We start from the raw sequence: 23,511 nt of genomic DNA, 5'->3' as shown, positions 1-23,511 counted from the left end.
CTCTCCTGCTGGCCCGCCTTCTGCAGCGTGTCTGCCTTCCCAGGGCCAGTTCTGTATAGCCTTGCAGGTTCTGTGTGGACGTGAGGTTCGCCCTGAGCCCCTCCCTGGGGCCTGGTTACTCACCACTTCCTCCTGGGCAGAGGCCCCATCTGCTTGGTTTTGTGCCCTTATTCTGTTTTGTTTTGTTTTTTAATTTTAATTTTTTATTTTATTTATTAAAGATTTATTTATTTTTATTGCAAAGTCAGAGATATACAGAGAGGAGGAGAGACAGAGAGGAAGATCTTCTGTCTGATAGTTCACTGCCCAAGCAGCCGCAGTGGCTGGAGCTGAGCCGATCTGAAGCTAGGAGCCAGGAACTTCTTCTGGGTCTCCAAAATGGGTGCAGGGTCCCAAAGCATTGGGCCATCCTTGACTGCTTTCCCAGGCCATAAGCAAGGAGCTGGATGGGAAGCGGAATCGCCGGGGTTAGAACTGGTACCCATATGGGATCCCGGCGTATTCAAGGTGAGGACTTTAGCTGTGAGGCCATGGCACTGGGCCCTGTAGTGACCATCTTCATAGGCATAAGTAAGATCTCTCTGTGGTGTTGATTTCTTTTTTAGGTTTATTTCGGATTTTTTTTAGATTTGTTTATTTTTACTTGAAGGTTGGAGTTATCAAGAGAGAAGGAACAACGGAGAAGAGAAACCTTCCATCTGCTGTTTCACTCACTCCCCAAATGCCCCTTCACCAGCCAAAGCTAAACTGATCCAAAGCCAGGAGCCAGGAGCTCCTTCTAGGTCTCCCGTGTGGGTGCAGGGTCCCAAGGACTTGGGCCATCCTCCACTGCTTTCCAGGTCTTAAGCTGGGAGCTGGATCAGAAGTGGAGCAGCTTGGACTGGATCCAGCACTCAGGGGATGTTGGTGCTGCAGGGTGGAGAATTAGCCTAGTGCCACCATGGTGCCCATTCTTTCTTTTTCTTTCTCTCTCTCTCAAGATTTATTTGTTTGACAAAGTAACAGAAAGAGAGTGGTGGGGCAGCACTGTGGCTTAACAGGCTAATCCTCTACCTTCAAGCACCAATATCCCATATGGGTGTCAGTTTGTGTCTCGGCTGCTCTGCTTCCCAATCCAGCTCCCTGCTTGTGGCCTGGAAAGTGGTGGGAGGGTGGCCCAGGTCCTTGGGATCCTGTGCCCATGTGGGAGACCAGAAGAAGCTCCTAGTTTTACATTGGCTTAGCTGTTTGGAACGTGAAACCACAGATGAAAGATCTGTCTGTCCTTTTCTGTAAATCTGCCTTTCTAATAAAAGTAAACTTAAAAGAAATGAGAGCAGAAGAGCAGAGATCCATTTACTCATTTACTTCCCAAATGGTCACAGTGGCTAGGGACTTTCTGGGCTGACCCCAGGACCCTAGAACTCTGTACAGGTCTCCTGCGTGGGTGGGGGTGACCCAAGTACTTGGGCCATTATCTTCTGCTTTTTCACGTTCATTACAGGGAGCTGGACAGGAAGCAAAGTGGGTGGGATTTGAACTGGGGCTGTGACGTGAGATGTGTGTCGCAGGCAGCTGCATAACCCACTGAACCACAACACTAGCCCTGAAACTTTATTTTACACTGAATTTTTCGTGGCCAAGTACGTAAATAAATGGTCCCTGAATGCAGATTGGCCTTGGGCTCTGGCCCAGTTCTTGAGCATGTATGTTGGTATACACAGTTGCATGCACACACAGGGATTATTTTGCGGCATCTCACTCCAGTACGGTTCTGTGCTGCTACTTTGTGTGCTTCTGTCTCGGCCTCGGCTCAACTGTGTCAGTAACTGCATATCCATGGCCAGGCCTCATTTACATACCTTCCTGGTTAACTGATAGGTACAAAAGTCATGTTACCACAAGAGCCCCTTTAGGCTGGACCCAGCACAGGACTGGGCATACCCCGTGCAATGAGCAGCTTGGAGAGGGTTGTGGGCCTCAATTTGCCAATCTGTGAAGGGGTCATGGTGATAGTACCACTTCATGAGGGACTTGGGCAGACCAGGGGAGGTCCCATTTCACAGGCCTGGCGGGGGGAGGGGGCTTGGGAAAGTGAACCCAGACTTTTTCCAGATGAGTGGGCAGGAAGGGCCTCCTACCCCTGGCATGAGGAAGAGGATCTGGGCTCTGGGGATGTTTACTGGTGAAGAGCCAGCCTTATTCTGGGCTGCAGGTGGACTCAGGCTGACCCTGGTCCCCTGACTTGAACCGCCTGCTCTGTCTTTTCTTCTTCATTTCCAGGACAAGCAGCTGCGAATCTTTGACCCCAGAACCAAGCCCCAGGCCTCTCAGGTGAGTTGTGGGGTGAGATTGGGTTGTTGTAGGGGTGACTCAGCTTGTCTCAAACTGAGGACCCAGAGGTTTTAGCAGCTGGAGGGGGCTGGCTCAGGTTCAGAAGGAAGGCCTGCTGGAGCTCTTGTGAAGCAGTGTGTCCCAGAGCCTGGGAGGGGCTGGCTGTGGTCACAGGGTGGGGTGCAGCCTGGCCGGGCACTTGGGCTTCAGCAAGGTGATCAGCAGTTCTGGCTTTCCTCCCTGCTTTGCAGCCCCACCCCTCTCGCTTGCTCCCTTCCTGACCCCAGGAGGCACAAAGATGCAGCTCCTTCTGAGCTCTGTTGCCTCACAATGCATAGATGGGGCTTGGAGTGCACGCGGCAGGGATGCCGTGGCTTGGGCTCCCTTGGTTTGAAGCAGCAGATGTCAGGTGGGTGTGGGGCTCGTTCTGTCACACACCTAGTAGGCAGCAGCAGAGGAGCCAGCCACATCCCGCCACAGGCACACAGGTTGTTATTGGGCTGATCTGATGCTTTGCTCAGCACCTGGCCTTGTAGCACAAGCCTGAGTGGTGGGGGGGTGGGGGCGTGGAGTAGTGACTAGTTACAGAGTTTAGTGGGGGGATGCCCAAATTTGCTTTTCTAGAGGCACATCCTCAGGGAGATGGAGTTTAAGGTACAGCCACCAGCTGTAGGGAAGAGCCCTACACCCCGTTATGCCCACTGCCCAGCATCAGCCAGGGGTCCCATGTACAGTCTCACAAACCCACTCATGTAATGGGTTGTGACTTTTTGGTCAGTGGTATCATCGGTTCCTCTCCTCCAAACTGGAAAGAGGTCCCATGTGACAGATGAAACAGCCTGCAGAGTGATTTTGGCTGAACTCTGACCTGGCGTTTGGGTAAAGCCAGCTTACCGCCCTGTCCCCTGGGGCTTGGGACAGTGGCTGTTGAGTTGCATGGAGGTGTGGGTGTGTGGACCCGAGGCCTCTCTCTCCCGGAGTAGCTTGCTTTGAATGATCTGCAAGCCAAGAGGAATATTCTAGAATCAACTTGGAGACTGACCCCTCCCCCCACCGGCGAGGGGGGGAGCAGGGAAGGGGCAGGGGCCTGAGTTACTACCCTAGCTGGGCATTGCAGGGGGTGAACCCCCAAGTCAGAAGTGTTTTCTTCCTCCTCCTCCTCCCCCAGCCTTTCCCCACCCCCGCAGGGGTGGGGGTGGAGCTGGAGTGGCTTTCGGCCAAGGGGCTGCGAGTTCCTTAAAGAGAGCAGCAAAGAGTATCTGCTTCTGGAGGGAACCCCTGCAAGAGCTTTGCCCAAGAGATCTGGGAAGCGCGTGGGTGGCTCCCCCCAGCTGCTGGGACAATGCCTGGCGCAGTGCGGGGGCAGCAGGCCTGGAATGCTGCCCTCGGTGTGGCCCTGCCCCCCACTTCCGCCCAGGGCATCTGGCCCACACCTGGCTTCTATTAGGAAAACCGCTTCTGGCGGCTTGGGTTGGTGTGAGCTGAGGGGCCAGCCCCGGGAGAGGCCTTGCAGGAGCCGTTCTAGTAATTTCTCCTTTTGGCATGGTCAGGGGCAGGGGTGGGGGAGGATGGGGACTCCGTGGCAACCCTCTGCCCTCACCTGGGGGCTGGTCCTGGAGTCTTCCCCCACTATCTTAATTGAACCCTGTCCCTTGCAACCTGGGTTCGGAACAGGGCACCTTGGATGGCTCCCTCCTGTTCATGCCCCAGCCTTATTTTTGTGTCCCAGGGCAACTTCTTTCCACCCTGACCACCATCCAAGGAAACTGACCCCTTGGGTCTTTTTGTTGTCCAGGCCAGGTCAATAGGGCTCAGAAAGGTCCTGTTGCCACTCCAGGGTCACACAGTAAAGCAGCAGATGCTTGGTCTGACCTCAGAACCCCCAGACCCCTCTGCTGCCCTTGGTTATGCTAGAGGCTGAGGTGGGACAGGCCAGCTCTTGTAGCTGTTGAAGGAAGCAGAAGTCTGAGGCCAGGTTGTGAGTGGTTGTGAGGCCTTGGACCCTTCGCTAGGTCACTGGGGGCCTGAGATGAGCCCTCTGATGCATCCCTGTGCCTCCTGACCACCCCGTGTGTCAGGGCCTGGCCAGTCCTGGAGCCTCCCCCTCCTCACTGAGCTGGCTGAGGAGGAGAGTCCTCAGCAGACAAGGAATAGGGGTCTCACCTGTAGGGCAGGTCCCCTAGCTCCATCAAAGAGCCAAGGGCACTCAATTTGCCCTGCCTTTGCCCTGTACCGGAAGTGTTGCCATGGTGATGGAGAGGAGATTTGGCTGCAAATGCAGCTGGAATGCTGGGTATGCATCTCCCCCTGTGCCCCTTGGCCACAGCATCTCTTCCCAGGGAGCAGGAGTGGAGGGGACTTTGGGTCCTCTTGGAGCCCACCTGCAGCCCATCCCATCTTTGTATAGCCTGGCCACCAGTGCCTTCCACTAGGCCTCTTGTGATGGGGCTGGGCTCCAGCATAGCATAGCTCCCCAGCCCCTGCTACCCCATAGAGTTGGGGCTGGAGGACCTGAAGGGAAGGCTTGCTGAGGCCAGCCAAGAGCTTTGCTTTTTGAAACTGGAGGTGGTTCCAGTGACCTGGGGTTGGAGGAGGGGGCTGGAGATAATCCTGAGCTGAGTATGCCAAAGGGTATGGGCCTGTCTTCTGCTTCAGGAAGGCTGGGCTGAACACTGCCTCCCTCTGGAGTGTTTGCTGGAAACCCAAGGATGTTCAGGGGGCAGCTGAGCACATCCTGGTCCTTCTAGCTGTAACTTCACTTTATGCAGGTCTCCTCCCTGCTGGACTTCAGGTCCCTGTGAGGCACTAAGAGGTGATCCTGGCCTGCTCACAGGTGCAGGAGGCAGTATGGCTGGAGGGACAGCCTCCTCTGTAGGCCTCTGGTTCCTCGATGTGTGACAGGAAGGCAGGGGCCCAGGCCACAAGGAGTCTCGTCTCCCACCTCCCTGGACCATCCCAGCTGCCCCAGTACCTCACACCCTGTACTCCTGTTGTCATTCCTTTACATTAAGTGCAATGTGCCAGACACAGTTCTGAGTTAACGCCAAAGCCTTGCAGGAGGTCCTTACAGACCAGGAAACTGGGGCAGCGTGGGCAGGGCTGGAGTGTGCGCCTACTTGGCATGTACAGCTTCCTTCCTTCCCTGTCTTGAGAGTCCTTTGTGGCCCCCTGCATGGTGTGTGGTGGCAGAGGTTTCTCTTGGGTCCATACCTGCCTCCTGCTGCGAATATGCCCGGGGCCCAGGGGCCTCTCTTTTTATCCTCTGTATCCCCAGTGCCCAGGCTGGTGTGTGGCTCTGACATTTGGGCTGTGAAGGGTGGCAGAGTGACCAATCCTACTTCCCCAAGCTACTAGAGCCTCTCAGGACTGGCTGCACAGTCCCTGGCTTGTGGAAGGCTCTGTATGTTTGTTGAGTGAATGAATGAATGAGTGGGCTATGTATGACTTAGTTGGAAATCATCAGTTTGCTGCTTACACAGGGGTGTTTGCATACCAGTGGAAAGGCCAAAGCCCAGTTGACTCTCTTGACTGCCTCTGGAGTGTTGGGGGGGTGGGGGCTGGTCAGTGATGTGACCCTTATCCTGACCCTACAGCCCCTTTTATGTGGAAAGGGGTGTAGGACTTAAGTTCTCAGGCTCCAGCCCCCACTTCCTGTGCCGGCCTCAGCTGGGTGGGAAGGGAGCAGTGAGAAAACCCCCTTGAAGGACGCGATATGGAGCTTTCCAGCGGTCTCCCACGCTGGGGTCTTCCTCCACGGGCTGGGGAGGGGACCCCGGGCCAGGTCCTTGCTGGCTGCCTCCCTCCCTTCCTCATTCATTCCCAAGGAGATCGTGGGAAGCTTGGAGGAGGCTGGCCACGGTTGGGGTGAGTTATTTTTGGTAATAGGGTCCTTGTCTCAGGCTCCAGGGGCCAGAGTGACTGGGAGGGAGCTGTTTGCATTTCCTCCACTCCCCTTCGGGTCCCCCCTGCCAGGGCCCAGAGGGACAGGGCTGCTGCCTGCCTGCCATGTGACCAGCACCATTCTCCCTGGGGGCTGTGGGGCTCTGAGACCTTCCCCAGAGCCCGGCCCCAGGCTCCTGCCCTGGCCGGTATCAGGAGGCCAGTAATCTTCATAATCCTGTGATTTGCACGGTGCTTTGCTGCAGCCCCTCTCCTTCCAGACCAGCTCTAGGAAGCCCCATTCACATGTGGGAGGACAAAAATGAGATTTCAGTGGGGCCTGAGGTTCTCACAAACACGTAGTTCTGGGTGTGAGAACCAGGATCAGAGACTAAGGGGGATCCCCAGCAGAGCCCCTTACACAGGCACCTGCAGAAGTGTGGAAGAGCGGCCACTGTTAGCCCCATATTAGGGAGCCTGGCCGGGCAGCCTCTGGTGGAGCTGGGGCAGGAGTGGAATTCACCTTGGGTATGTGTAAGGCCTCCCTCAGCCTGGAGCAACTGCCTGTGGGCAGCAGGATTTCCCCAACTCAGACCCCTGGTAAAGGGTCTAATGGATCAAGGCCATCTCTTGTCTCCCATAGAGCACACAGGCCCATGAGAGCAGCAGGGACGGCCGACTGGCATGGACAGCTACCCAGGAGCACCTGGTGTCTACTGGATTCAACCAGGTAGGGGTTGCTACCTGGTGAGCAGGGTATGGCCAGGTGGAGACATGTCCAGTCCTTCCAGCTTCTGCCCTCAAGAGCGCAAGGGGAAGGCCACTGGGAGGCGGGGGCACTGACACCGGTTCCAGCCCTATCCATATACGGCCTGGCTATGCAACCCAGGCTGGGTCTCCAAGCCCCAGGAGACCAACAGCTCCTGAACACTGGCAGATTCCATTTGCAATAGCTAAGCCTGACCCTGGGAACCCTGGTGGCCCTATAGGGAGCAGAGTCCATGGAGGGAACCGCCCCTGTCCCTTGTCACCTTAGCCTTCTTAAAGCGGCAGTGCATGAAAATCCAAATTCTGTTTTGCTTATGGCCCTGCTTGCTCCATTCTGGGCTGTACCCTCAGGCTGTGGGTTCTAGGGAGCCCCCTGGGAAGAAGAGAGGTGGTTGAGGGACAGACGCTTCTCATCCTGTTCCTGGCCCTACCCACAGATGCGTGAGCGTGAAGTGAAGCTTTGGGACACTCGACTCTTCTCCAGTGCCCTGGCCTCCCTCACGCTGGACAGCTCATCCAGGTAGGAACTACAGGCCTTGCTTGCGGGTGCTGGAGGCAAAAGTGCTATTGGGAAGGCCTGTTGGCCAGCCCATCCACAAGTTGAAAGGTGCTCAAGCTGGACATTAGGGAAACCAGCCCTGCCCACGAGATCTCCCAACTTCACCAGCAGGGGGTGCTGAGGCAGCCTGTGAGTGGGGATAAGCTAAAGTGACCCATCTTATCCTGTCCAGTCCTGGCTGGCAGAGTGGGCCTCAGGCATAAGGCAGGGTCACAGCCGGGCATTCATGCAGGTGTATTTCAGCATGGGGAGGGAGGATGCTGTCTACAGCTGTGTCCTCAGGAATGCACTTAGTGTTGCCGTGGGGTTTGGGGCTCAAGGAGACCTGAGTGTGACGATGGGCAGGTAGCTGCTGGCTGGATGAGGGGTGACATTGGTACACTGGCAGGTTTCAGGTGGACTCAACCCACTTGGCGCAGCTGTCCCTGGTCTGTCCCCAAGTGCGACTGGTATCCATGCACCTGACCCTTCCATCCCTGCCTCCATAAGTTAAGTGGAGGAGCAGGTAGCAGTGCCCAGGCGGTCCCTGGTGAGGCCGGGTCAGCTCTGTGCACAGACAGCTTTGGCCTGCTGTGACTCAGGAGGCCTGCAACAAGCACATTTGGGTGGCCAGTCCTCGTGGTTCCACAGCCACCCACGCTGCAGCTGGGAGCACTGGAGCTGTGGGTTGAGGTTGGGTGACTCAGCCAGGTGAGGCCTCGGGTGAGGGCAGAGAGCTGATCCCGGTTCTAAAGCCTCAGCTGTGACTCAGGGAGGCCCCTAGGAGACTCAAGAGCCCAGAATGTGCCCTGGGCCTTGGCTGGCTCGTCTGGCCCCTGCTTTCCTTTCACAGTTGGGGAAACCGAGTCATGGGGGGCAGAGACCTGGCTGAGTTCCAGAAGCATCAGGGACAGTGAGCATGTCTGCGAGTGGGATACACACTTCAGGGTCTTCCTGGGACAGTCTGAAAGGGTCCCCACTGAGGACCAGTGCCTCAGTGGGCCCCTCATTGGGCCCCCAGAGGAGAGAAACTCTTGGGGGAGGAACCCTGCTTCCCTTTCTTCCTTTCCTATCTGGGGTGCAGCTGGGAAGCTGGCGAGCGAAGTTTTGTTTTTGTTTTTATTTTTGTTTTTATTGGAAACGCGGGTGAGATTTAGAAAGAGAGAGAGAGACAAAAAGATCTTCCATCTGCTGATTCACTTCCCAAATGGTCACAATGGCTGGAGCTGAGCTGATCCAAAGCCAAGTGCTTTTCCCACACAGGTGTAGGGTCCCAAGGTTTTCGGCTGTCCTCTGCTGCTTTTTCGGACTGTTAGCAGGGAGCTGGATAGGAAGTGGAGCAGCTGGGACACAAACTGGCTCCCATAAGGATTCTGGCACTTGCAAGGTGAGGATTTAGCCATTAGGTCATTGTGCCGGGCCCGTAAGTGAGGTTTTCATGCCAGCCAGGCCAGGGCTGCTCTTAGCTTCTTGGGGACTCACTGAGAGCAGATTAGACCCACTCCTACTCAGAGCAGTCCCAGCTCCAGCTGTCAGGTTCCACGTCCCCAGCTGCAGCCCTGGTACTGCCCTGGCATCTTCCTGCCTCAGCTAGATACTCTCCGCACCCCCCCAATTCAAGGCCCCCAGCAGAGGCGTTGGTGTGAAGGGACTGGCACCAGCCATCAAGTGCTCTTCCACTCACGTTTCCTGCCTTCCAGGCTCCGCCCCACACAGATCACCCCTGCTTGGTCCCAGTGTGACTGCTGGAGGAGTGAACGATGCCCAGACCCCATGGTGCCACCAGCCAAAGCTGACCCTGTAATTATAGCAGTTAAGAATAGCCTGGAAGGACCAGTGAGGACTGGAATTTTACAAATCATTCCCAGATGGGCGGCCAGACCAGTGTCCTACCCACTTCATCCAGCCCTGGATCCTGCCTGGCCAGGCTAGCACCCTTGGCAAAGGAACTGGGTGGGACTTTCCACCCTCCACAAAGCTGGTGGGTGCCAAGAATGTGTGACAGCCTCCAGGCTGTTGTGAGAGTGGCAGGTTACTGTGGAAGTGAGACCATACCCAGAAAGTGGGCAGGATGTCACCTGAGGGCACAGCTGCTGTGTCCACTCTGCCATGTTTGCTGTCACTGGGCTACAGCCTGCCTGTCTTGGGTTGGGTAGAACACTCGGGTGCTCTAGGCTTACACCTCTCCCGGGAGCGTGTGTCATGGTTTCCACTTCTGTCTTTGGGATGATGAGGATGCAGTCCCCACTGGGAGGCCAGGGCGCTAACCAGTGGCATAGTGGCAATTTTCTGTGTGTGGGGTGGACTGAGCTGACGGTGAAGGAGCAACAGACACGTAGACACATCTGTCTCAGATGCAGGGACAGGAAGGCTGTGACTGGATGTAGTCCACTCCTACATGCCCTGCCAGAAGGCAACCCCTGGCCATCCAGGGCTGCCACATCCCTGTGTCAGCTCCTGGGCCCTCCTGGCTGGAGATGGTATGAATCAGAGGGGTGTCTTGAGACCTGGCTCTCCATCACCCTCAGTCCTTAGAAGGCCCTTTGCCCACCCCTGCCTCCTGCTATCACACCAGGCCAGGTTTGCTTTGCAGCAAAAACATTTACTCAGCAGCCGCCGTGCTCCGCTCGGCAGCAGCCCACAGACCCACAAAGACCCCTTTGATGGGTCTGTGGCGGGGGAGGGCAGGTCTGGCTGTGCCGTTCCCCTAATGGGACCCAGGCCTACAGGAAATTCACCTGGGCTGCAGCCGCTGCGGCTTAGGAGGAAGGGGCTCCACCCAGGCCCACTGCCACCACCCACTGCCCGCATGACCTACCACCGCCTCCTCTCTCCATGTGCCAGAGCCCTCGGCAGCCGCTAATTGAATCCAGAGCCTTGCATGGCCGCGCCTGACTCGGCGCTGACATCAACACCCGAGCCGTGGGGCCTGGCCTCCAGGCTTGGGACTGCTTCCTTCCCACTAGGGGTGAGGTTGGAGCCTGGGGCTGTGACGCAGAGGACATGGGCATGGGACCTTGCCTGAGTCCCTGGAGTGTGTGCTGGGGCCCTCCCCAAGTCCCTGAAGGCGAAGGTGCTGGGTGTCCATCCCCAGTCCAGGCCCCAGCTGCACTTGGCATCCCTGGCTTTTTCTCTCACTCTGCCTGTGGCCTTCTTGAAGACATTCATGCTTCTGAGGTTTCCAGAAGGCCTGGGCACATCCCTAGTCAAGGGGGTGAAGGAGCATCGTGAGGTCACCAGGCCTGGCATGGTCTGTAAGCCAGACAGCTCTTGACCCTGGTCCTGAGCCTGCCCCTGATGGATCTAACTTGGCTCCTCTCCCTCCCCATCATGGGTCTTGCTTTAACTGATCCATGCTTCCCAACCACCAAGGCCCTTTCTCTACTGCTGGGCCTATGAGGTGGGAGCAGGATTTCCTAGTGAGGGGCAGTGGAAGGCCCCTCATGCCACTCTAGTCAAGCCTTTAGGCCATCGGCACTCCTGCTAGGCCTGACACCCTCCCTGCACCCAGCCTGGACACCTTAGGGATGAGCTAGAAAAACACTGGTTTCATTTTATCTTTTTATTTTTCTTACAAAAGGCCTTCATATCATTGTTTGTCTTACAAAAACCAAAGTCCTTGTCTCTGAGTTAAAAAAAAAAATTTCCCAGAATAAATGGGAAAGGATCTCCTATAAATATGTTTTAGAAAACAAAACAACAAAAGCAAAACAAAGTGTTCCTAAAAGCATCTTCCTTTCCAGTTACTTCTGTGCCTTCATTTCCTGGGGCCAAATTTGCAGGTCCCAACCTTGGCCCTCACCCTGCTCTCCCTCTGCTCCCTTTCTGGGGGGCTTCCTTCACTGCCCCCAGAGTCTTCATAGGGTAAGGGGAGCCCAGCAGGGCCCAGCCTGTGTTACCAGCACACAACTGGGCATGCCACGTCGCTGGGTTGTACAGTGCAGAGGATGGTGCAGGCCCCACACCCCCACAGGTACTACAAGGGCTCAAGGGACCCTGGTGCCCCTCTCCCAGGACCCAGCATCTCATGGGTGAGGTCCGGAAAGGCAGGGACTGACCGGTCACCCAGCTACACCTGCACCTGCACCTGTCCCACAGTAGGGACTGAGAACTGGCTTCTCATGGCAGCAGGAAGCACAGGCCTAGAGCCCACCCTGACTGCTGCCTCATTCCCAGACTTAGATGTAGGGCTTAGCAGGCAAGGGCCCCTGCGGGCTGGGCCCCACGTACCCCATGAGTGGTACTTCACACTCAGGTCCATTGGATAGGGCCTCCCCACTGCCCTCCGTTGCCTTTGGTCCTGGTTCCAAAGGGGCCTTCACCCCCTCAAGCTCCAGGGGCCCAGCCCCTGGCCCTACCTGCCCTTTGTCCTGTGCTGCCACTGCTGCTGACCGGCCCCGCCTCACACAGTAGGTCACCCCTATAGTGGCCAGCACAGCCAGGAGCACTGCAGCCAGGGCAGGTGCAATGAGGAGTGGCAGATTGCCTTCCCGGGCCTGCGTAACCGGGGAGTGGTTAGAACGGACAGCCTGGGGGGTGCGGGCCTCCCCACAGGCCTCCTCACCCTCAGGCACCCGCCCAGCCCCCAACGGTGTGACACAAATGGAATAGGTGGCATTTGGCCGCAGCTGGGTAACTGTGTACTCAGAGAGTGAGGCAGGCAGCCGCAGTGTCACCAGCCGCTTGTCCGGGCCCGACAGATTGCGGTAGGTGAGACGGAGGCTTCTGAGCTGTACAGGGCTGCCCTGCAGGTAGCGCTGTAGTCCTACCCGCAGGGAGGTGGGGCTCACTGGCTCGATGCCCAAGGGAAGGGGCTGGGGCTGCCTTGGAATGTTTGATGTGGGACTAGGCCATGCATCCTGCCCTGCCCAACTCTCACAGTACAGGCCTGTAAAGCCCTCTGGACACAGGCACTCCAGATGGTACTGTGGCCCTAAGCGGCAGGTGCCCCCATTGAGGCAGGTTGATGTCGGGCAGTCCTGGGGCCAGGGTTCTGGTACTGCAGTTGGCAGGGTAGTAGACGGCAGGCTGTGGGCTTCAGTAGTCGGCTCTGTGGAACTAAGCCAGGTGGGAGCTGGGCTGGAAGGCGAGAGTGTGGGCTCCCACACCGCAGGCTTTGTGGTGGGTGCTGTGGCCGTGGTGGTGGTGGCTGGGCAGCCAAAGTCGGCATAGTCAAGCTCCAGGAGCAGCTGGCCAGCGTTCTTGGGTGGGAAGTGGCAACGGGTCTCCTCGGGGCTAGCCAGTGTGACACGGCTGTCACGTACCCAGGGGCCAAACCAGCTCATGGGGCACACACAGTTGAAGGGATTGCGGGCAGCTGCCAGGAGCCGCAGGCGGGGTAAAAGGCCCGAGAGGTCACTCGGCAGGGCTTGCAGGCTTAGGTTGCTCAGGTCCAGCTCCTGCAGGGAAGCCAGGCCAGCCAGATCCTCAGGGCGCAGCTGGGCGATGCGGGTGTTTCCAGCCAGCCGAAGGCGCGTGAGACCCCTGAGGCCTCGGATCACAGAAGGCACATGCTCCAGCTGGTTGTCAGACACATCCAGGTCGTGGAGGTTGCGCAGGCGGCCAAAGAGTCCCTCATCCAGCTGCTGCAGCCCCAGGCCAGCCAGTCGCAGGGCTTCCACGTTGGCAGCATCCAGGGTTCCGGGCCCGAGGACTGGGAGGCTGTTGTGGCTGAGATCCAGCAGCAGCAGGCGGGGCAGGCTCAGTGGGGGCAGCACCCGCAGCTCATTGTCCTGCAGCTTGAGCTCCAGGAGGCTGTCAAGTGCATCAAAGGCCCCTGCTTGGATATGGCGGATGCGATTCTTCCCTAGGTAGAGGCGCTCGAGGTGCCGCAGGCCACGGAAGGTTTCGTTGGTGATCTCTTGGAGCCTGTTGGATGTCAGGTCCAGGTTGCTGAGATTGACCAGTGGCTGGAAGACGCCACCTGGCAGGCTGGTGATCTGGTTCTGTGACAGGTCCAGGAGCTGCAGGCCTGGCAGGCCAGCAAAGCTGCTCGCATCAAGTGTGGTGATGCCGTTCTGAAAGATGTACAGGTCGGTTGTGTCAGGTGGCGCATCTTGGGGCACTGTGGCTCCCTGGCGGGTGGTGCAGAAGACAGTCCGTGGCTGGTTGCACTGGCAGCCCAAAGGGCAGCCCTGCACCCTAGGTCCCAGGGTCAGCAGCAGGAGCAGTGGCAGGGGCAGCCCTGTCAAGGGGCTCCTTGAGTGCATCTTCCTCCCTGGGAGCAGAAGAGGCAGAGACAGGAGACTATGAGTCAAGGGACTCAAGGGCAGCTTCCTGTCCCCAGTGCAATAGAGCCCAGCAGTTATGAGTCAGGTCTTCAATCCCCCCAGCCCAGTTCCCATCCCAGTCACCAGTCATGTGTTATCATCGTCCATCACAAGCACTCACTGGTTTGATGCACGCAGAGGTCAGCATGGGGCCCAGCAGCACCTGGGCCTCCAGTGACCACCATGTACCACTTCCCCCTCCGGTCCTTCAGGCCCTCCTGCATGTACATGGGCAGGTCTCTGGTTGTGGTGGATGGGGAAGGAGAGAGAATCCCAAGTCTTGGAACAGCAGCCCCTCCCTGCATCGTCTGGGAGAGAGGGGGCGGGCAGGCGGCCCGGTGCGGGTGCGTAAGCAGAGAAGCTGGCTGCCCCAGGCCTCGGCCCCTGCCGCCACGCTCCACGTCCCTCCCTCCCCCTGTTGAGGGGAGACCGCAGCGGGAAGACTTCACATGGAAACTATGGGATCGGTGTTTTTCCACTTCTAGAGTCAGACCTGCCTGGGACAGGGGCTGTGGGCCGCCAGGATGTGGCCGGCGGGAAGGCTGGGGGAGTAGGGAAGGAGGCAGACAGAGCCAATGGCCATGATCCCCATTGCCGGGGCTGAGACGAAGCAGGCAGGGAACTCTAATCCTCAGGTCCCGTTTTCTGAGGAGCAGTGGTGATTAGATGTGAGGGCTCATGAGACTCAGAAACAGGGCACTGTTGAGGGTCATGGGGGTACCTCCATTCCCCTCCCACTTCTTGGTGTGTGCTTTGTTCTGGTTACTGAGAAAGGGGAACTGTAATCGTCCCCTCTGCAGTGACAAGGGAGAGCCCCTGGTGTGTGCTTGGTGATGGCTGTGCCAGTGCTGGCCCAGGATGCAGGCATCTTGGTCCCCCACTTCCATTTCAGGAGACACTGTTTTTCCTACTCCAAGATGATAGAGGAAGGGACAGGGACAAGAGACATTGGCCATCACAAAGCCCAGGATGCAGGGCATCCTGTTCCCCCAGTTTCCAGCCATCCTTAGGCCCCAGCTGTTTGCTCAGCATCACTTAGACTCCTGTGGGGAGCAGTCTTTAGACCACCCCCCTCAGAGGTCCCTGATCCTATACTGGTGCCAGTCTGTCCCTGGGAGGTAGTCCTGCTCAGGGGCCGGCACCCCTCCCTTTCCTGCCTGCTCTCACACAAGGGCCTTTTGTGCTAGAGGTCTGGCCGGCCAGCCTTCCCTTCCCCCACAGTGGCTGTCCAGGTAACAGGACCCCAACCCAGCCCAGTTCTGCCCCACTGCCCTCAGCTGCAGGGAGGAGCTATCTGTGCCCACACCACCCCCTCCCCTGCTGCCACCACCCCCAGGTCCAGGGGCTGCTGAAATGGGAAGAGGAGGAGGAGGAGGTCACAGGACTGATTGGCCAGCTCTAGGTAAAGGGAGGAGGCCTTGTCACCTGGGTTGAGCTGGACAGACCACAGCCACCTGCTGCAGCTCCCTGGAGGGAAGTAGTGGCCTCTCCTCGGAGTCTCTAGTCCTCACTAATTAACAGTGCCGAAGACCCTTCTGAGACACCCCACCTGGGCCCCCTCCCCATGGGGGGCTCTGTAGGCTCCTGGCTGTGGGTCACCTCTTTGCCCTGTCTAGCACAGCTGTCTACTGAGTAAATGGCCCAGGCCTTCTTGGGTCCGCCTGTGCCTGTCCCTTGTCTGATGACCTAAGGCCCTGTGTGCCACACACTCCCACCTCCTCCCTGAGGGACTACTCCACCCTCCCTGACTCAGAGGACAGTGGGTGGGGCCTGGTCTCCAGATGTGAGCTGTGATTGACCCCCACCCATCCCACATCCATATGGAGTTGAGACCACCTCCCCCTGAATTAGCCCTCCCCGCAGGGCCATGACAGGGTTAGGTGGGAGGGGACCCTGCACGTGGCCTCGCTGGCCACAACTGCGGCAGTAGCAGCTCCGCTTGGGCCTCATGGGCGGCTGATTAAGAGCTTCCACCTCAGGCCAGCAGCTCTGGGCACCAAGGTGTCCAAGTTGTGAGGCTATGGATGGCGGCGTGGCTCTCAGCACCTATATCTTTTGTGTCTCCAGGATATTTCAGATCCAGCAGAGGATGCATGCAGAGCCCTTAGCATGAGTGGCCAAGCATGCAGGCTGGTCCTGTGAGTTGGTCTGGTCAGGGGGTGGCCATCTGGCCAGCAGGTAGTAAGCTATGAGACGACTGTGTTAGGACCAAAATGACTTGGGAGTTAGGCTAAGGCGACACCCACAGTCAGAGGGAACTCTGTGTCATCTCCCTGCTGCTCCCAGGAGCATACAGTAGTGAGCTCCTGTGCCTGAGCCTGGCTCCCTACAGGGCGAGTGAGGCAGGAGTTGTTGCTGAGGTTTGCAAGCCACAGGCTGGTACAGAAGAGTAATCCTGGGAGAGACCCAGCAGCATACCCAAGTGACCTTGCAGAATCAGCATGAAGTAGCTCTGCCCCTCCCCCAGTTTCTCCTCCCTGAACTCCCCATTTCAGAGTTGAGGTTTTAATGCTGATTTTAAACAGGGAGGTCTGGGCACAGGTCTCTGTAGGCCCCCTGCCTTGTGCTGACCTGTGCTGACCGGTGATTACAGGGGCTCTTCCTGAAGAAGGCCTGTGCTTTGATATTTGATCGCTGAGCAGACCCCAGAGGAGACCTTTTCCTATGCAAAGGCTGTCAGGGGGGGGTTCTGGAGGCCTGCCTCCTTTTTGCCCAGACTCCTGGGCTCCACTGCCCTTCTTGCTTGTCTAGCAACAAGGTCTGACCATCCCCCGGGGTCTTGGCCAGCTCTGTAGGATGGTCATGGTGGCTGTACCTCAGGGCAGTTGAGCTTGTACTTGAAGCACATGCTGAGTGGCCAGTGAACATGGACTCCTGAGGGTCCTATCCATAAAACCTGCCCTCTCTGATGGACACAGATGCCACAGACAGGAAGCCCCAGTACCTGCACACTCTGGCTGCCCTCCACCCTTGCTTGGGTGGTTGGGAAATAGAGGTCGAGTGTACTCAGTCCTGGAAGGGGGTGTGTGGGTGAGCTGTGTTTTGGCCAGCTCCCTGCAGCACATGACCTCCGGGAGGGGCTCTATGGGAAGACTAAGGAGCTCCGTCATCCCAGCACTCAGAGGCAGGGGAGGGGGCAGCAGGGTGCCCCCATCCACCTTCCAGCACACAGCACACTGTGGGCACCCTACTCACATCCATGCCTGGGGTTTGGCAAGGACAGGTGAATCAGGGGGTGGAACTATTGCAGAACCTGGGCCTTAGGTGGCCATGTCAAGCCCTCAGGCTGGTGCATCTTAGTGCTCCTGGGTAAGGCCACATGCCTGGATGGGTGGAGGGGACAGGCTTGGGCAGACATAGGCCCACGCTTCCTTTCCTGTGCTAGATGCCTCAGTGGGCTGTAGGGACAGGCCCTGCAGATCTGACCCTGTGGCTCTGAGTCTCCAGCTCCCTGCCTGGGCCTTGCACTGCCGGCCAGGACTGGCAGCAGCCCAGCCCCAGGAGTTTGCCAACCCCCCCAAGGCAGGCGGGACTGTGCCGGCGGCCAGGATGGCTGGCTCCAGTTTTGCTGACGTGTCTGAGGAGCTTAGGGCTCTTGCCTGGGTCCACCTCATCTCCCTTCCCTGGGACACAGCAGCCCTCAGCCCAGCATAGTGAAGAGGTGCCTTGGAGGCTGCTGGCATGAGCCTGCTCTCCTGGCATGGTCCTAGCCCTAGCTGGGGATTAAGCCAGTCCCCTACCCCCTGGGGCACAGCCTTTCATCTTATTCTGTCCACCACAGAAACAATGCAGCAGCAAGGGGGTCACTAGATACCCACTTGCATCTTACCACACCCAGTGCCCAGCCCGGCCCTCCCCAGTCTTTGACCACCCATCTGTTACCCTGGGGGCTTCTCAGCCCCTGTCACCCAGGAGGCTAAAAAATACCAATTCCCTGGTCCTCATCTGATGAGAACATCCAAGCCAGTGACTTGGAAAAACTCCTCCACCCAGCCACAGGTCAGAACCCTGGGACTATGGAGGGTACCAGCCAGAGGTCAGTAGGTATCCCCCTCAAGGGAGGGGGCAGGTGTGCACCAGCCAGCAGCTGGGCACTTCTCTACCTCCGCACGCCTCTCCCCTCACCAGAAAGCTGGCTGTCTTGCCCCAGGTGTGAGGTGACCTGGCAGCCAGCAGACCTGTCAGTCCAGCCCTGGAGATCAGTGACTAAGGCTAGTGAGGTTCAAGGGAGCCCTCGGGGCAGTGGGAAGTCTCGTCAGTCAGGAGAGGGACCCATCTGCTGGCAGAAAACACCTATGGTCCTGGGAGCTATGTGGTGGCTGTGGCCCAACTAAAATGGGTCAGTCCAGATGCCACTGTTGGCACGAAGCAGGTGTGATGCCACTGGGCTGGACCCAGACACCCCGCCTCCTCACCACCCTATCCCCACCCATGCCAGCACCTAGCTAGTAAGGCCCTAACCCTACAATTAACCCTGACATTGCCAGCAAAACACCTTAGTCACCAAAGGAGCTATGAGCTCCAAGCCAAGGCAAAGAGCCAAAGGGCTGTTGTTCTTTTACGCTCACCAGGCCCTGCACCCCAGTCACTCTGTCGGAAGTGGCCCTTCCTGGGTCTGTGGGCTGAGGGACACGCAGGTGAGCCACTGCCCAGCCCCCACAGCTCTCGCTGCTGCCAGGCCAGGCTCGGGCTCAGGGCTTAGGGCCAGCAGAGGCCCCAGAGGCTGCCCCAGCCCCTTCTCCATGTAAGCCAGCTCCCTCCTCCCTCCTTAATTAAATCTCTCAGGCAGCCTCCAGGAATGTCAGAGCCCTTATTGCATTCCCCAGGAGTGCAGTGGGGGGCTGTCCTCAACCTTGGGGGAGAATGGGTCCTTTGCCTGCCCCAACCTAAACCCCCCAAAAAACAGAGGTGGCTTGCAGGAAGCCTCCTCCAACCTCCTCACACCCAGCAAGCTGGAATGAGGAAAAGCGAAAAGTGGGGGAGGCCTAAGGGCCTGGACGGTGAGGGAGGGAAATCAACCCGGCTGACTCTGGATGGAATGTGGAAACCGATAAAAGGCAGGCGAAGGCGGCTGTGCTGCTGCCCCTCCCCGGTGTGGGGCTCCCCAGGCACCCCCCGCCCACCCCAAATGCGGCTGGGCTGCAGTCACGTGCCCAGACACACGCCCACGCCAGACACACACCCACTGGCCACACTTGCACAGGCACACGCCTGCACACACACACACTCACTCTCTCCCTCCCTCCCCTTCTCCAAGAACTCACACAAATTCCATAGCAATGAGGGGAGCTGGTTTTCTTGGCAGTGCAGAGCCTTGGGCTCCCCAGCCCAAGGAAGGGCTCCGACGAAAGTGGAGGGTCACTCTAGAAGGGTCGCTAACCCAGGCAGGTAGCCTTGCTGCCCTTGACATTGAGCCTGGAGCCTGGCACTGGCTTGAGGTGCCTTCTCTGCTCATGATAGAAGCTGTTTGGCTGGCTGAGAGGCAGCTGCCGCCTGGGCCCAGCTGCAGCCCCGCTTCCCTGTTGCTAGGGGCTGTCCAGCACCAACAGTAGGGTCCTCTTAAAAGCCCTCAATCCTGGACTGTGGGTCACCCCTCTGCTGCCCCAAGGGGCTTCCTAAGAAGGATCATCCTGCTCTCATTTCCAGAGGTGAAGTGTGGCGCCAAGGGACAGTCATCCCCCACCCACCCCTGGTTACCCTTAGTACACACAGGTTTCAAGTAGCCATTCTAATCTGCAGCCACATCAGGCTGGGGGAGTGGGGACAGGCAGAGCCCAGGCCGCCAGGCTGGCACGTGGGTGCTGGTCTTCCCCTCTGGGCTGGGAGAGGCTAGATAATGGTCTGGAGGGAATCCAGCTGGGCTGCTCATTTCCAGGGCCCTCTTCCTGTCTCTGACACTCTGTTTACAGAAGCTCTGGGGCCGACTCCCCTGGGAGAAGACAGTAAACTCTGGGGACTCTGAGCCCATCCCCCTCACCCGCCTGCCCTAGCTCTGCAGGGCTGTGCCAGAAGCTGGGCTGGCTCCTGATGGACCCTGCTGGAAGGGTGGGTGGTAGAGGGGGTGGGTACCAGCCTGGCCACCTCTGTGCCAGGACAGCCAAGGCCCAGCCTCATCAGAGGGACCTTTGAGCTTCAATCCTGTCCTCAGTTCACGGAGGCTCTTGGCCTGCAGATGGGGCTTCGGGGTCATGATGCCCTTCTCCAGAGCCTACTTTGTCCTTGGGTGCAGCTGGCTGGCTAGCAGGGGGACAGCTAGACCTCTAGGGCCTTCTAGTACCCAGCGACTCCATCTCTGGGCGCCAGCAGGAAAGGCGGTCAGCGACCCTAGTGTGGTAATTGTTAACCAACGGGGGTGAGGCAGAATGGCTGGCACCAATGAGCAGGCTTTGCCAGTGACCACAGGAGACCCGGCAGTCCTCAAGTTCCAGCGCTGCCAGCCCAGAAACACAAAGGACTAGGCTGGCTCTGGGCCACTAGGTTCAGATGGGGCAACCTATGCCAGCCACACTGCACCCCACCTGGGAGATGGCATCAGATCTCGACCAGCTTCCCCCCCCCCCGGGGCTGCATGTCTGCGGCCCCCTTCTCTGTTCTGAGTGCCAAAGGGTCAGCTGTCCTTGACAGGACCACCCGACTGTCTGACCCCAGAACGGAAAAGTGACCCAAGTTTGTGGCTTCAACCATCCCCTCAAAGAAGTTTGATTCATAAAACTGTTCCTGCCCGAGGGCCCAGCCGTAGGAGGAGAAAGCAAGGGAGGGGGTGTTTATTTTGTCTGCTCATAGCCTCCTCGCCAGCCGGTTAGCCGCGGACACGCGCACCCTGGCCTGGCTGTGGGGCGCCCCGGGACCGCCGCGGCAGGCGCACGGGATGGGGTGGGGCGTCACCTGCGTCCGAATCCGTGCAGGTGGCCCGTACAGGGCTGGAGCTGGGACCGGGGTCCCGCCCTAGGTGTGTGTGCACACAGGGGGTCCGTTCGTGAGCAGCGCGGCCCGGCATCCCCTCCCGCAGCCCCGCAGACACTCACCAGGCAGTGGCAGCAGGGGTAGCCCGGCGGAGTGGCCGTGGCCTCAGTTCTTTCCGATCAGCCGGCCCCGGAGGTGTCCGGGCTCCGGAGGTGGCAGCGTTCGCGTCTCCTCGCCCCGGGCTCGGGCTCCGGAGTCGGCCCGCTGGAGGCGGGTCACGCCTTAAGAGCTGGGAGGGCGGGTCGCCTCTCATTGGTCGGCGACGTGGGCGGAGCTCTGGAAGTCTCCGCCCCTCCCCGCTGCCGGGGGTCATTGGGCCGGACTGGCCTGGTCCTCACCCCCGCCACCTCCCGGATCGCGCAGAAGGAGCGATTTGGTCTGGAGTCTGGCGTCCCGGGCTCCAGTCTGTCTGCTGCCTCGCAGCCCAGTGACAACCGGGGAGGTTTCTGCGTTAGGGTGAAAAGCAAGTGAATCTCAAACGAGATCACGAATGTGAAAGCGGTAGAGGCAGGTGACAGAGGCCTGAGGCAGACCCCTGGCGCTGGCAGGAGGGCCCAGCCCCCAAGACCAGCTCCAGAAATCTGGATTTTTAGACGGAATCTCTGCATGTGCTGCTGTTGGCAGCTAATCCCAAATTCCAAAGTTCCAGGGCAAGCCACACTGTCAGCCTTCACAGGAACTGCCAGACTTGAGTTTGTGGTCCCTGTAGCCAGGATGACTACAGGGCTGTGAGCACCCCCTGCACTCCCACCCCTTTTGGGTGAAGAGTGAAGGGACTACTTTAAGAAGGGAAGTGACTGCCTGCAGTTACTGGCAGTGCCAAAATCGGATTGTGCCGGGGGCGGGGGGTGCTGTGGACTGCAGTCGATAGTCATTGGGCAGGAGGGGTGTGTGATGTGCCAGGGGCTGGACTCACCCAGAAAAATCCCCTGCCTCCGAGGATTCCAGGAAAATGCTCTGCTGCCCTTCCCCCAGCACGCAGCACACCCCCGCCTGCTTGCGGCTGTGGTCACAGTGATGCCTCAGAGTCTTTGGGGACCCAGCCCAGCTCCCAACTTCCGCAGAGCCCTGGATCCCTGCAGCCACTCCAGCCTGGCCTATAACCAGGGCTTTAGTTGGGCTGGCTTGCGACTTGGAGGTGCCCAAAGCCTCGTCCCAGGATGCTATGCCACATCGACCAGGGGCGCTGCATGGTCTTCATGGTGGCCCCTAACCAGCTGTCATGTAAGAGGGGTTGGGATGGCCACCTCCTCGAGATCCCTTCTCAGCTCAACATTGACAACTCAGTTCCACATCCAGAAAGGGCTTCCTAGCTCGTGCTGGATGAACTGAATGTCTCAGGTAAGACTGGGCCAGGATCTGGCTTACTGATCTTCCGGAACCACCACCACTCACCAGGCATGAAGGCTCTCGCTTACTCAGGGTTCTCACCTGCTCCCAAATTGTGTGCATTGGCCACCAGCGCTGTGCGGCTGCTGGTCAGACTCCCACGGTTCTTCCCTGTGCCCTCTGAGGCCATCCAAGCACCCACCCTGAGCCTGACTCTTCCCGTCTGTGGCCAGTTCTCACACCTGATCAGAATGTCCACCTCCAGCCCAGTCCTGTGCCCTGGGTTCATACTCCATCCACACAGAAACATCAAAGGGGGATTCAGGAGACGCCTTTCCGGGCTGTCCAGACTTTCCTTGCATGCTTTCAAGGATTTCTTCCCTACCCCTGTAAACTAGTTACCAGGAACTTCTGTGAGGACCATGGAGAAGGGAGTGTGGTAGCTTGGGTGATTGGGACAGCTCAAAGGTGCCTGCATGTCTCTGGACCAGAGGTCTGGGGTGGAGAAGGCCGAGGAGGGAGTCTTGTAGTCTTTTCCCAGCAAGCACGCTGCTCACCAAGTACAGGAGTGTGGAGTGTGGCAAGTGGGAGGGCAGGGCAGCAGGCATTATCAGGAGGCTGACACCCCACTCCTCCCCCCGAAGCCACCCTCCACCTTTCTGAGGCTGTAGACCTGTGTGTGCCAAGGCAACAGCAGCTCTCACCACCTCTGGCTCCCTGCCAGAGTGAGACTCATGCTGCGTTCTGGACCTAGATCCCAGCCTGGCTGTCTTTATGAGGTCTGGGGTCAGGCCCGTGCCAGCCACTGGATGCCATGACCCCATTTCTGGCCTGGGCCATGCCTTGGAAGGCAGGGTGCCCCCACCTGGCAGAGCTGCCCAAAATGCTCTGCCAAGAGCAAGGAAGACTGGCCTGACTTGTCAGAGGAGGTGGCCCTACCCTCTGCAACTCCCTGCCCCCAACTCCTGAGTCAGTGGCTGGCTAGGGCTAATGAGACAGGTGAGCTACCCATATTGCAAGGGACCCATAGGCCTGGTTTTCTCCCACCTGGCCACTGAGGCAACAGGGGGGCCGCAGGAGTGCCCACCCAGCCCACGTAGCCACTCTGAACCTTGGCCCTGAGCCATGCGTGATGACCTATTCCCATGCCACAGACGGCCTTACACAGCTGTGCCTGTGGTCTCTGCTCAGCACCCATCCTGTCCCATCTGCCATGCTTCAACTCACCATCAGCTTTCCCTGACTCACTCTCCTGAACTGGAACTCCCCACCCAGGGCACCAGGCCCAGCATCCTCGCCACTTCTGTTGCAGGCGTTAGGCTCACCTGCATCAGGCCCTGCACACACTGCTCATTGCTGGTCCTTCCTCCCTTTGGCAGGTTGGATTTCCCCAAGGCTGTGGCCTCCTTAGCCCCACTGCATCTTCAGGCACACTTTTCCCGCACACGTGTG

The 23,511-nt window shown here is 58.5% G+C and overlaps 2 protein-coding genes across 2 annotated transcripts in view; one reads left to right on the top strand and one right to left on the bottom strand.

Annotated features, from left to right (window-relative positions):
• CORO7 (coronin 7) overlaps positions 1 to 23,511 on the top strand; it is a 45,520-nt gene that overhangs the window by 12,863 nt on the left and 9,146 nt on the right. Inside the window, exons 7-9 of the mRNA XM_036492966.2 lie at positions 2,263 to 2,313; positions 6,836 to 6,922; positions 7,398 to 7,480. Of these exons, the coding sequence (XP_036348859.2) occupies positions 2,263 to 2,313; positions 6,836 to 6,922; positions 7,398 to 7,480 (221 nt within the window). The remainder of the gene's footprint in view (positions 1 to 2,262; positions 2,314 to 6,835; positions 6,923 to 7,397; positions 7,481 to 23,511) is intronic.
• Positions 11,430 to 20,962, bottom strand: VASN (vasorin). The gene is made up of 2 exons (XM_058681113.1): positions 20,793 to 20,962; positions 11,430 to 13,715 (listed from the first exon to the last, which is right to left on the bottom strand). The coding sequence occupies exon 2, from the start codon at positions 13,705 to 13,707 to the stop codon at positions 11,677 to 11,679; it is 2,031 nt and encodes a 676-aa protein (XP_058537096.1). The 5' UTR covers positions 13,708 to 13,715; positions 20,793 to 20,962; the 3' UTR covers positions 11,430 to 11,676.

Source organism: Ochotona princeps, chromosome 24, assembly GCF_030435755.1.
Source record: "Ochotona princeps isolate mOchPri1 chromosome 24, mOchPri1.hap1, whole genome shotgun sequence".
In the NCBI taxonomy this organism is placed as follows: domain Eukaryota; kingdom Metazoa; phylum Chordata; class Mammalia; order Lagomorpha; family Ochotonidae; genus Ochotona; species Ochotona princeps.
The sequence above is the reverse complement of the archived record's forward strand: the minus strand, read 5'-3'. Positions and strand labels throughout refer to the sequence as shown.